The 14,057-nt window shown below is 48.0% G+C and overlaps 1 protein-coding gene across 1 annotated transcript in view; it reads left to right on the top strand.

Annotated features, from left to right (window-relative positions):
- Window positions 1–14,057, top strand: part of FHAD1 (forkhead associated phosphopeptide binding domain 1) — a 122,202-nt gene that overhangs the window by 29,585 nt on the left and 78,560 nt on the right. Inside the window, 2 exon segments of the mRNA XM_035019737.1 lie at window positions 4,382–4,649; window positions 13,552–13,661. Of these exon segments, the coding sequence (XP_034875628.1) occupies window positions 4,382–4,649; window positions 13,552–13,661 (378 nt within the window).

Here is a 14,057-nt window from a genome sequence, read left to right as displayed (position 1 = left end):
TGTTTCTAATATCATTTAATTGTATGTTTATGTAATTTGATTTTTATTAATGGCTGTGTCTCTCAACCAGCTCAAGAAACTCCTGGGCAGGGCACCTGGGTGGCTCAGTCATTAAGTGTCTGCCTTCGGCTCAGGTCATGATCCCAGGGTCCTGGGATCGAGCCCCACATCGGGCTCCCTGCTCGGCGGGAAGCCTGCTTCTCCCTCTCCCACTCCCCCTGCTTGTGTTCCCTCTCTCGCTGTGTCTCTCTCTGTCAAATAAATAAATCCTTTAAAAAAAAAAAAAGAAACTCCTGGGCATTTAGTAACTGGCTCTCACGAGCTGGTAGCGGCTGGCCCCAGCACACCCCTGGTACAGAGGACATGCCCCCGTCCTGCTCGGGTGGAGGTTGGTGTCCTCTGAGTAACATCCAGCGTGTGCCATATGAATAACACTTCCATAAAAGAGTTGTCAGTGTTCCTAGAAAATCCTGTTTCCGTGCAACATCTTGTGGTCCTTCACACTGTTTCTTTCTTATTTTCTTTCTTATAACTCAGAAAATCTCCTATTCCTCACTAATCAATCGTTTAAGACCCTTTCGTGGGTATAGAAAGCAGGTATAAAATCATGACTTTGAATAACCTCAAAGCTCTGAGAGCACGGTGTTAGAGTCAAGAAGCATCACTTCTTCCTGGCTGTGGGACCTTGGGCAAGTCACTTAACCTCTCTGAGCTTCAGTTTCTTAATCCACAACATGGGGGTAAAAATGCCTCCCCACCTCCGAGATTATCCTGGCAACAGATGAGAACACATATGTTCAGTGCACAACACAGTCTCCGGCACATGTGTGCCTTCTCGACATGGTGGCTCATAGTCATAGAAGTATCGGCAATTACAAACAACAGAGCTTGTGACAGGCTCTCCAAGGGCAAGGTATACTTCACTTTCTACCCAGCTTCCAGGGCTTCCTGGCAGAATGCGTGTGTCCTGTAGGCACCCTGTATCCAAAATACCTTGATTACTTTAGAGTGTCCCATTCAGCCTGCACAGGGCTAAAAGCACATACTGGAAAGATAACACAAAGAACAAGTAGATAATCTGAAAAAAATGGATTATGTTTTCTTGAGTAAATCATTTCCAGGTGTTTGTTCAAGCTGATATAAATTCAGCAGTGGCTGTGTCATGGTTAATCCAGGTGGTTGACAACCTGCTATTTTAGAGAGAGTGTGAACATCACATATGCTCCCTCAAAAACAAAACAAAAAAACATGCAACATGCCATAGGGTCAGAGAATGGGGGGAAAAAAAGAACAAGAAAAGGCATTAGCATGTATTTTTAAACTAAAGTTTCTAAAAGCAGACTTGTTGATAACTGACCTTGACCCCAACCTCTGTGTACATTCTAATGTGAGCACAGCCCAGAACCAGCTTTTTAATGTGAGTCTTTTTGTGTTTGCTTTACCCCTGCCTATTTCCTTATAGTTACCGGCAGCAATTTCTGAGAAAACCTTGACCTTGCCTATTATAGAGCAAGCAGGCAAACCAGAAAAAATCAACTTTAACCTTCCAACTAAAGCTATCCACAATCAACAAGCTTGAGAAAGAAAATGAAAAGCTTTATAGTTTTATTTTTGAAGCCAAAAAGCCGATTGGAGGCTTTGCTGCATTCGGGAGTCCCTGGCTCCTCCCCATTTAGACACCCTATGGTTAGGGCTCTGTGCTGTTCTAGCTGGCCTCATGGGGCTAAGCAGCTCAGGGCACCCAAGCCAGGGCTCAAAGTGAGCTTCCCCGCGTGCACGTCCACGTTCATAGCAGCATGGTCACAATAGTCAGAGTGGAAACAACCCAAGTGCCCTCTGACACTGAATGGATAAACAAAATGTGACGTATACAAAAAGGAAGGGAATTCTGACACCTGCTACAATGTGGATGAACCTTGAGGACCCGCTGCTCAGTGAAATAAGCCAGTCACCAAAAGACAAATGCTGTGTGATTCCACTTACCTGAGGTACCTAGAGAGTCAAATTCATAGAGACAGAAAGTGGAATGCTGGGTGCCAGGGGCTGGGGGGAGGGGAAAGGGGAGGTGTTATTTCATGGGGACAGCGTTTCAGTTTTGCAAGATGGAAACTTTCTGAAGATCTGTCTCCCAGCAATGTGAGTGTCCTTAACACTCCTGAACCCTGCACTTAAAAATGGTTAAGATGGCAAATTTTATGTTATGTGTGATTTACCAAATTAAAACAGCAATAGCTTCCATCTCTCGGTGCCTGGGCCCCACTCCATCATCCGCGGGGGCTACATTCTCGAGTCTGGGAGGTCTTTCCAGATCCTGGTGTCCAGCCGCGGGTCCCACGGGTCCTCTGATTGGATCACATGCCCCACTACTGGACCAATCACGATGCCCAGGGGATGTGATTGGCTGAGTGTGTAGCCCCACCCACAAGAAGGAGCTCGGCTATTGGGTGGGGGATTCCCCGGGAATCTCCCAAAGGACCCGAGTGGGTTCTGGCCTGAGCGCTAGGGAAGTGGAGCACTGGAGACCCCCGGTGTGTTCACTCCTGCTAGCATCCTTGCAGTTGGTTAGCGGTGAGCAGGTTACCTGAGGACCCCAGCGCGAGAGGGAGTTCCTCCACCCCTGCCAGTAACCTCTAGATTTGCTCACCAGCAGGCTGGGGGTAAACCACATTAGAATTTACCTTTTGTCACCTTGGGCCCATTTGTTCAATAAACATTTATTAAACTGACGGGAAAAGTTATAGGAGTGACTGAGGCAAGAGGAGGGGAAGGGAAGGGACAGAGTGGATGGAGAAGTCAGGGCAGGGGCAGGGCACCTCGGCCGCGGAGAGTGAAGACAGGAGGAAGGCACAGATGGAGAGACTAAGGTGTTGACAGTGGAGAGAAATTCGAAACTGTGCAGAGGGTAACAGATTCCCAGCACCCTGCCAAGTCTATTCCTGAAGCAGATGTAAAGTGGGCCAGTAACATTAGGTATCCTGGGCCAGATGTCTCCAGGCAGTTGGAGCTTGGAGCTTGATTTCCCCCGAACACTGTTCTCATCGGCTCCAAGAAAGAGTCTTCAGAGGGAACGCACAGGATCCTTGACTTGCTGGGGAAAGACTGGACCAAAAGCTTGGTTCAGGAGACTGAGTGAGCGGGAGAGCCTTCCTCTTGAATAAAATCCAACTGAAGCTCTGCAAGCTGGTGCTCATATTTTGGAAGTGTCTGTTTCTCTCTGTGTGCCTCTGAACTCATATTCTCTCCAGTCTACAGAAGGAGAAATGTGAGCCAAGGGGAATAGATGTGTGGCCCTACATAGGTCCTGACAAACATTTGAACTTAGTGTGTTTTTTCTGCCAAGAGAAGGGAGTGAGGGTTGAGAGACAGAAACAGAAACAGGGGTCATCAGACCTCCATCCCAGTTCCCTCCCCACCACGACCTGAGCCTGAGTAAATTCCTTAACCTCACCAAGCCTCAGTTTGTAAAGTAGGAATCAGGATACCTGAAGGGCTATTGTGAGGAATGGATAAGGAAAGAGCAATAAATGACAGCCCGCCCCGGTGTCATTGTTTAACCCCTAGACACAGGGAGAAGCCACCACGGAGGCATTAAACCCAGGCACAAGCCAGGTGTCAGCCCCTCTATGTGCCTGGCCGAGGTTAGATGGAGTTGGGCTTGCTTCCCAATGACAGTGGCTGCAGACATCTTCCACGGGTCAGATGCTGAAACATTCCCTTGGTAGATATTTACGGAGCATCTCCCAAGAATCAGGTGTGGTAGACATTGAGGATCAAAGGTTAATGAGACAGTTGGGATTCCTGTCATCCCAGAGCTCTCGGCTTCGGAGGACAGATGGCGTAGAAGTGCCCAAGAGATGGGCAGTATGGATGGAAAGAAAGCGGGCTGGGGGTCCTAGAAAGCTGGGTGTGAATCTCAGTGATCTGTTCCCTCATTCTTTCACCCAGTATTCGAGGGCCTGCTCTGTATGTGCCAGGCACTTATTCTAGGTGCTGAGGATACAGGGGTGAGCAAGATAGACAAAAAGCCCTCTTCTCTTAGAGGTGACATTCTACCAGCTCAGAGGCTCACCGGCAAATCTGTGATCTTGGAAAGTCACAAGGTCTTGCTCAGCCCCAGTCTCACGACAGAAGAGTGTTGGGTGTATTAAATAGGGCAGTGCACGTGAACCTCTTGCCAGGATGCCTGGCATGAAGGCTGCCCCCAATTAATGGTGGTGTGATAGTGTGCAATGTGCAAACTTGGGGAGAGTCTGGGAGGGCTTCCTGGGGGAAGAGACTTATAAGGTGAGCCCCAGGGCAGCAATTATAGGGCTGGGACAAGAGTGGAGACCACCCCCCAGCAGATTGGAACCTCCTCTGACCCTCTTGTCTGCCCCTGCAGGTCTCCTTCCCATGGATGAGTGGTTCGGCACCTTGGCCAAGACCACAGCCACCTCGAGCCACACAGCAGTCGAAACAGTCACCCTCACCACCACAGATGCCCTTCCACCCAGGCATCCGGACACCACCAGTGCAGAGGAGCTGGTCCCAGGGGTTTCCCAGACCCACCATGGTCCCGCCTGCCTCCCACAAGCGGCCTGTGAGTGCTGGTGGGAAGATGTTCTCCTTTGTGGTGGATAGCACTCACAGGCCTCCCATCATCAAGCAAGGTATTCATGCGCGCTTCCCCTGGTGGCTTTGGGGATGGGCTTAGAGCCACAAGGGTGGGTCTTGATTTTTGCTTATTTTCTCCAATTCCAAAAGTAGAACACATTTAATTGTGAGAAAATCGGGGTTAGAGGTGCCTGGATGGTTCCGTCAGTTGAGCGTCCGACTCTCGATCTCAGCTCAGGTCTTGATCTCAGGGTGATGGGTTCAAGCCGCACGTTGGCAAAAGCCCAGGGTGGAGCCTACTTAAAAAAAAAAAAAATCAGGGATAAAGAGAAAGTAAGAAAATAGTTAAAGACCATTTGTCACCCTCATCACCCAATATCCCCTGTTGACTTTTTGGGGCATATCCCTTCAGACTTCGTGCTCTGCACATTGGCACCCGTCAGTGTCCCTGTGGCGAGTGTGTGGATGTGGGTGTGTGTCAATGTGTGTGTGTGTGTGTGTGTGCTTATATATGAATGTGTAGCAGGACTGTAAACTCACAGCTTTGACTCACATGTGCAGAAATATTGGCACCTGAAATCCCCCTTGGCCACAACAGCCTTAGGAGGTTTTTAAATATTTTATTATCATTTTACAGGTGAGAGGAGCTGAGGCTTATTGAGGAAAATTACCTCCTAGATGTGACATATTCAATCTAGTCCAATCTAACATTTTTCAGTCAAATTTTTTTTTAAAGATTTTTTATTTATTTATTTGACAGAGAGAGACACAGCGAGAGAGGGAACACAAGCAGGGGGAGTGGGAGAGGGAGAAGCGGGCTTCCTGCTGAGCAGGGAACCAGATGCGGGGATCGATCCCAGGACCCTGGGACCATGACCTGAGCCGAAGGCAGACGCTTAACGACTGAGCCACCCAGGAGCCCTTCAGTCAAATTTAAGGCTGGTTATCTCAGTCACTGTCGCTGTCACTCACAGCCTGGTCCCTCTGGGGGCCAGCCTTCCCGGTTTCCTTTCCTCAACCCCTTTCCCAGAAGGTCTCATGGCATCTGAGGAGGGGACTTCCTGCCTGTCACTGTCCTCTTGGCCTCACCAGCGGGTTTGATTTAGTCCCTGGCATGATTCCGGTTTCCTCCATGCCTGTGATGTGAAGATCCCGTTCTCTGCCCTCTGCATCCCAGCCCCAGACCCCTTGGAGTCCCCAGGTGTCTCTGTGGCTTCGCATCCTCCACGGGTGTCACTCGGGACCGTTCACCTAATCACCTCCCTCAGCCATTCAAATAATAGTTATTGTTGTGAAATATACAAACAGAGGAGTAAATGAAATGCAGTTATATCATCTTCACCTTCATCTTCATCATCAGAGGAACCCTTACGTGCCATCAACAGCAAATGAAATTACTCAGCCATTTCCCCCCTATATTTTATAAGTATGAAAGTTTTCAAACATACAGCAAAGTAGAAAGAATTTGACAGAGAACATCCTACCTAATTGCATCATTAACATTTTGCTATATTCGGGGCGCCTGGGTGGCTCAGTCGTTAAGCGTCTGCCTTCGGCTCAGGTCATGATCCCAGGGTCCTGGGATCGAGCCCCACATCGGGCTCCCTGCTGGGCGGGGAGCCTGCTTCTCCCTCTCCTGCTCCCCCTGCTTGTGTTCCCTCTTAGGCTGTCTCTCTCTCTGTCAAATAAATAAATAAAATCTTTAAAAAAAAACCATCTTGCTATACTCTATTGCATATCTGTCTAACCATCCTTCTACCCATTTGTTAACCCATCTTATTTTTTGGTATGTTTCAAAATAAATTGCACATATCTATAGTCTTCCCCCTTAATATGTTAATATATGTAACAGTAACCAGAGTTCAACAGTTTTTGTCTTTTTGATGTAAAATTAACTGCAACATATATAAGTTATCAATTGCTGCATGACAAATTCTCTCAAAATTTAGTAGCCTAAAGCAAACACACACACACACACACACACAAAACCCCAAACATGTATTATCTGATACAGTTTCTGTGGGTCAGGAATTTGGGAGCAGCTTAGCAGGGTGGCTCAGGGTCACTTATAAGTTGCAGGTAAGCTGTTGGCCAGGACTGCAGTCTTCTGAAGGCTTGACGGGGGCTGGAGAATCTGCTTCCAAGATGGCGCACTCACGTAGCTGTTGGCAGAAGGCCCCACGTCCTCACAATAGGGACCTATCCAGACAGTTGCTGGAGAATCCTCATGGAATAGCAGATGGCTCTTCCTGAGCAAGTGATCCAAGAAAGCAAGATGGAAACTACAACATCTCTTAGGGCAAGCCTCCAAAGCTACTCTGTCATTACCCAAGTCAGCTCCATCCAGGTTGGGAGAAGACAGCCCATGGGCCTGAATACCAGGAGGCAAGTGTTATTGGCAGCCCTATCTTAGAGGCTGGCTACCACAGTCTGCCCTTTGATCCTCAAGGATTCACCCCACCTCACTTGTACCACTCCCTCACCCTCTCCCAAGTTCCCCCAAAGTCTGACCCCATTCCAGCATCAGCCTAAATTCCAGAATCTCATCATCTAAATCAAGTCCAGGAGCAGATGAGGCTCACTAGGTGTAGTTCCTTAAGTTCAGCTTCTCAAGTACCATTTCCAGCAATCTGAAGACCTTTGAACTAAAGAGACGGGTCGTCTGTCCCTCACACACCCAACATACACTGGTGGGACACACATAGCATACTGCTGTGGACACGCCTTCTGTTCAAAAGGGAAAAACAAACACACAGGAGTGCTTGGCCCAAAGCATTCTGAAATCCAGCCAGGAAAATGTTGGAAGTTCCCTGATTAGGACTTAGACCTATTCTTGCCCAGAAATGACCCTCCATGGCGCTCGCCTCTGCCCTCTGGTTCCTTGGATCGGCCCTCTGAGTCCTCCTACCTTTTCCATGAAGGACATCACATGTTTGCAACTGTATAGTTTTATAGTCAGCTACCTGCCTATAGACGTGTGGGGTTCATTGGCTTCTTTTGCTTTTTTGGGTCTCTGCCTCCCTCAATCCACATCGGTAGTGTCCCTTATTGGGGTTCACCCAACTAGGCAAAAGCCATGCCCACATATTCCTTTGACATAAGCACTCCTCTGCCCTGGGCTTCTGCCAAGAGTGGGAGGGACAGCACTTCTTAGAAGCCCTATGCTTTGCCCAGATCATTCTCTGAGACACTGGCTCAGATTGTTCTGCATTCTTGACAAAGGATATTACAGTCTTACACTCAGCTTCATCTTCGGAGCATGTTTTCCTGAGAGTGCCCTGGATTTGACCTTTGCCCAGAACCTATGTCTTGCATTTCTTTTGCCACGTGGAGAGGCAGGGAATCTTCAAGCCCAATTGAGTCCCAGGTCCTTGTGGTTCAACAGTCCCTCCGTTGGCCTCTGTCCCCTCCCACATTCACAGTAAGTGCCAGAAAGGAGTCAGGTGGCACTCTGCCTGGGCTCCATCACCCAGTTCATTAGGAACATTTTCTACTTTCCCCATCACCACAGGCAATGTGTTATAAGACTTCCTGCCACCACATCACAGGGATCCTTATAAGAAGAGAAAGAGAAATAAGACAGACACACTGACCAGGGATACCTACACATGGAGGAAAGGCCATGTGAAGACACAGAAAGAAAGTAGCCATCTACAAGCCACGAAGAGAGGCCTCAGGAGAAACCAACCCTGATGGCATCTTGACCTTGGACTACCAGCCTCCAGGCTGTAAGGAATATCATTCCATTGCTGAAGCTGCCCAGTCTATGGTATTTCATCATGGCCGCTGAGCTGACCATTGCAAAGTCCATCCACTGTTGGAGAGGACAATCCAAGGGTGTGGATAGCAGGAGATAAGAACCATTGGTGCCATCTTGGAGGCCGGCCACCACACAATGAAAGGCATGCAGTCCAAATCCTAAAGACACAATGCAGGAACACACATGCTGTCCCTGGTGAGAACTGATAATTATCTGATAAGTTCCGGGAGAGCCAGACAGTTGTTAAAATATTGAAGCAATGGGCGCCTGGGTGGCTCAGTTGGTTAAGCGACTGCCTTCGGCTCAGGTCATGATCCTGGAGTCCCGGGATCGAGTCCCGCATCGGGCTCCCTGCTCAGCAGGGAGTCTGCTTCTCCCTCTCCCGCTCCCCCCTCCTGTGCTCTCTCTCTCTCTCTCATATAAATAAATAAAATCTTAAAAAAAAAAATATTGAAGCAACTTCTCTCCCATTTGGCAAATAGTTGTACCTTGAAACTTCTTAAAGCACCTCTATCTCCCACTCCTGCCATCCCACTGCCCCAGCCATCCCATCCCTCCCTCGGGGTTCTCCCCACTGGGACCTCCAAATGATCCAGCAGCTAGAGGGTTTGTCTTGAACTGAGTTAAGCCAGTTTGGTCACACATGGCCCCTTGGGTTCTCTTTGAAATGTAACAGGAGCCAGTAAAGACATTTGGGGCCGGTGGGGGAAATTGCTCCAGCACCTCCCTGCCTGGGTATAAGGAAAGCAAGTCTCAGATAAATTCTACTCCCATGCAGACTTCCAGTAAACAATATAGCAAAGGGGTCCCAAGCCTCATTCAGCCTGCCCTGTAGGTTTTATCAAGTCCAGGCTCTCTGTCCTTTAAGGGCTCCAGCTGTCACCTGGTAGAAAAGGCTCACTCAAGACAGCCAGGACAAGGGCACAAGGGCATCTGGAGTTACTCCCAGAGATGGCATCAGATGGCAAAGATCATCTGGACACAGGTCCCTCCTGGGGAGCACACGGGAGGGGCTCCCCAGTACTTTGGCTGACCCTCAGGCAGTTCCTTCCTCCGTTTGACCATTGGGAGCCTGTTTCTAACATAGAGCATACAAGGTCACGGGCCATCAATTTTACCAATAAAAACCCATCTCTGGTCTTCAGTTTGCTAATTAGGAAAGCCTCAGGTGTCAGAGCTGTCTCTGGACTGTGGCCTGTCCATGTAATGCTGCCCGGCATGTGCTTTCTGATGGGGTAGCCACCAGCCACACAGGGACTGAGCTAAGGTGGCTAATGGGACAGAGGAACAAAATGTTTAATTTGCATTAATTTAAATTTCAAAACCGATACCTGATTCAGTTATTGGAAGGTTTAAAGTATGCCCAGAATGTCTTGAGTATGCAAATCTGCTTCTTCCCAACAGTAAGTTATGGTGAAGCCCAAACACAGATCAAGTCTTCCTGTTGAAAATGCAACTTACAAATCGAGGGGCGTTAGACATGTAAAAGGAACCCTGGATTTCAAAGACTTGGTGCCCAAAAGAAAAAGAATGTAAAACACCTCCATCGTTTTTGGTCTTGATTACGTGTGGAAATGTGATGTTTTAACGTACTGGGTTAAATAAAATACATTTCAGAATCAGTTTCATCTTTTTACCTTTTTAATGTGACTAGTGCTAGAGGAGTTTAAATTCTCTTATGTAGCTCCCATCAGTTTTCTATAAGACAGCGCTGCTCAGTGACATTCCCCAAGAAGCCCTTCTGTTGCCCCTTACCCTGTTTCGCACTTGCCCTTCCCCCCACACTTAGGGGCAGCCACCTTCCAGAATTCCTGGGGAGGAAGCAGGAAGAGCATTCCACAGAGAGAGGGAGTCGCCATCTTGGTGCTTTGGGCCCCAGGCCTGCTCCCCACGCACAGAATACTGACAGAACATGGGAGGCCCATGCTCAGGGGTGGTGTGAGCACACCTGTGTCTGAGATTTGAGGCCAGCGCACCCAGCAGGACTTCTTCCCTAAGCCTTTTCTGTCCATAGCGCTGTTGGCCTCCAGCATGGACACAGGAAACCAAGTGGGTGTGTAGGTGGGTAAGTAGGGAGCTTTCTTTTCTCGACTATTTCTAGGAAGACCAACTGGTCCTGGTTTGCCTGGGTCTTCGTCAGCTTTGGTACGGAAAGTCTCCCCTCCCAGGAAGCCCCGCAGTGCCTGGCAAACCAGGACAGTTGGTCACTTGACCAGTTTCATCAGGCAGCGGCTGAAACTCCATCAAGTGAATCCCAAATCCAGTCCTTGGCGATCAATAGGAAGGGAGACACTCCATGGGACACGGTCCATGCGAAACTGCTCCTCGTTGACGGGTTTGTCATGGCGAACCAGCTCCTAAATTCCTCACTCACGGCCTCATTCACATGTTCACCACCGGGGAGGACCTCCTACGTGCGGGTGTGTGCGCCGGTTCCGGAGCCAAACTGACTGGGTCAGACCTGACTGCCCCATACCAGACACGTGGCCTCCATCTCTCTGCACCTGGGCTTCTCAAAATGGCTGTAACAGCAGCTGCCTCACAGCGGATGTTGTGAGCCCCAGCATTGACTTATGGAAGGCACTGGTGGCCAACAAGCCTTTCGTGAGTTATTGGTCAAGAGTGGGCCAGGCCCCGAGCTTTTTGTGCTTCGACAATACTCCTGAGCACCTTTCCCTGTCCATGAGCGCATCCCAGAATGGAGACAGGTGAGGGCTTGGCCTCTTTCCAGCTCTGTGAGCTTGGGCAGAGGTTTACTCTCTCTGTGCCCGTTTACATATCTGTCAGATGGGATTAGCCAATTCATTTTAAGGGGCACAAACTGAGACATGATCCCCAATCTCACAGAACTTACCATTCATTTGGGGAGACTGACATTAACAAAAGGATCACAGAACAACAGCTATAAAATGGTAATCATGGTAACACTCGGCAGCAGAGATGCCCAGTACCCATTGGCTCGTAACTATAAGGCCCTGACTTAGTTGAGGGATCAGGAAGGTGTCCCCGAGGGAGTGACACTCAAGCCAAGCACTGAAAGGCAAGTGACCTTCACAAAGTGCAGAGGGGAGGGAACAGCATTCCAGGTGGAAGGGACAGTGAGTGGCAAGGGTGGGTGGTGGGTGGGACGAGTGCAAGACGTTGGGCAGTGTGGCTGAAGAGTACCCTCCCAGAGGAACGTGGCCTGAGACCCTGTAAAAAGACCCTATAAAAAGAAGGAAGTGATGGCAGATGTTAGCCAGGGAGGGGATGTGACCCAAGGTCCAGCTACACCAGGAGGCCTATCCCAGCCTGTTCTGGTGCAGATGCAGGGAGGGTGGTTGGGAGCCCAGGCCCCTTCCCTTCCACGTGCCCAGGAAACATTTTGTCCAAGGCCACTCATCCAACACGCAAGGCCACGCATTTGCCAGGCACCACAGGCCTTTGACTATGTCCACTCGTGCTTCTGGAGTCCACAAACACGGTCGAGACCTGGGGGAGAAAATCGTTGGCTCTGAAATGCATAAATAAAAAATGCAGAATCAAAGAGAATCAATGATTGAGTAAATGTCCACAAATGTGACGGTGTGTACTTCATTAATTGTTAATGTTAACATTCATTAATGTTTCATAGCCTTTGAAAACAATTGGTTCAATTTCTCACTTCACAAGAAGACAAGAATGTGCAATGATTGCCCAGAAATCAGTCAGTTGGAAATTTAAAACATGCCACTTAGAGCCAAATGATCTCAAAAACAGAAATATAGAAATCTTTTCAAAAGTTTGTACACCCCCCCAAAAAAAATGTATTCCGTGTTAATGTGAGTGAATCGTGGTGTGTTTGATGAGATACAAAGTGGGGCCTCCAAGCATAACAATGCCAGGCCTCCTGAAAGTCATGAACATCCCTTGTAATACTGTGGGGAAATAAGCAAAAAAAAAAAAGAAAAAAAAATCAGGAAATCCTGAATGTCTATCAAGTGGATCCAAGTTAAATATGTTTGGCACATTTGTATGATGGACTGCAACACTACCATTAAAAAAAATACAGCATAGGGGTGCCTGGCTGGCTCAGTCAATGGAGCCTGCAACTCTTGATCTCAGGGTCATGGGTTTGAGCCCTACGCTGGGTGCAGAGATTACTTAAAAATAAAATCTTGGGGCACCTGGGTGGCTCAGTCGGTTGAGCATCTGCCTTTGCTTCGAGGTCATAATTCCGGGGTCCTGGGATCCAGCCTCCCATGGGGCTCCCTGATCAGTGGGAAGTCTGCTTCTCCCTCTCCCTCTGCCTCCCCCACAGTTTGTGCTCACTCTCTCTTACTCTCGCTCTCTCAAATAAATAACTAAAATCTTTAAAAAATATAAAAATAAAATCTTAAAAAAAACAGAATACAATATAAATAATGAAGGGGATTAAAAGGTACAAACTTCTAGTTATAGAAAAAAAAAAAAACACCACAGCATAGCTACAAATATTGACATAGGAAGATGTTTTTGATATAGTGTCAGTGAAAAAGCAAGCTGGGGAAAAATCTCTGCAATAGAAATCCATTTTTGTTTTTTTAAGATATAATTGCAATAAAAATCGCTAACATTTCGTGCTTAATGTTAGTATAGTGCTCAGGGGTAGGAAACTTCTGTAAAGAGAAGCTTTTTCTGTAAATATTTTAGGCTCTGTGGGCTATATCGTCTCCATCACAGCTACTCAACCCAGCCTTTGTAGCTGGAAAGCAGCCATAGACAATATGCAAATGAATGACTGTGGATGTGTTTCAATAAAACTTTATTTACAAAAACAGTTGGGAGGCCAGATTTGTCCCTAGTGCCATAGTTTGCCAACCCCTGCTCTACTACTTCAGTTAATCCTCAAAGTGTCCTTTATAACAGAGACGGTAACATTGTAAGTTATATAACCAAGGCTTAGAGAGTTAATGACCTGCCCAAGGTCACCAGCTCTTACATGGAATAGCAAAAAGCCTAGAAAGGGGTGCAGCAAAGCGAATCAGCGCAGCTAACCCTGGAGAAGAGGGAGGAGGCTGTTCTTTCCCTTTCTTATACTTCTGTAATGCCTTCTTCATCGCTTTGCCGTGAATGTAGACACCGCTTTACCATTTTTAATAACAGCAGGAAAAGAATTAAGAAGGTGGTCTAAAAAGATCCTTCTAGACCTCAGGGTCACTCACAATGTCCTGTGTGCTCTCTGTTGATCTTGGCGTTAGTGTGGACCAATGCTGTGGAGCTGTCGGAACAGTCAGTGGTCGAAGGAATTTCCGGGGCAGGACCTTCCAGGGATATTTACGTGGACCAGGACCCAGCCCAGCAGGATAAGGTGAGGGCTCTACAGCAGCAAGAAAGACTGTAGAGGGATTGTCTCTTGTTCTCTGTGGTCTAGAAGTGCCTTTTTTTTTACTACTTCCAAGAAACCACCTTTGACTCCCGGGACATTCAACCAAAGGTTTGGTAACTGCTCATTTTATCCCAAATAACAACATCTACAAGCACAAAGTATTGAGCACCTACTGTGTGCTGGACTGTCTCCTGGGCCGTTGACATTCAATTAGCTCAGTAATCTTCACCACCTTCAAAATAAATGTTAAACTACCCTCACTTTACAGAGGAGGGAGCCGAAGCTCAGAGAGGTTCAGTAACTGGCCCAAGGTTGCACAGAGTGAGGGGCAAAGCTGGGATTCAAAGGTAGGCCTGGTTAATTTGCAAGCTGGTGCTC

Source organism: Mirounga leonina, unplaced genomic scaffold (assembly GCF_011800145.1).
Source record: "Mirounga leonina isolate KUSES-001 unplaced genomic scaffold, KU_Mleo_1.0 Mir_173, whole genome shotgun sequence".
In the NCBI taxonomy this organism is placed as follows: Eukaryota; Metazoa; Chordata; class Mammalia; order Carnivora; family Phocidae; genus Mirounga; species Mirounga leonina.
Note: the sequence above shows the minus strand (reverse complement) of the source record. Positions and strands in the feature narration are given on the sequence as shown.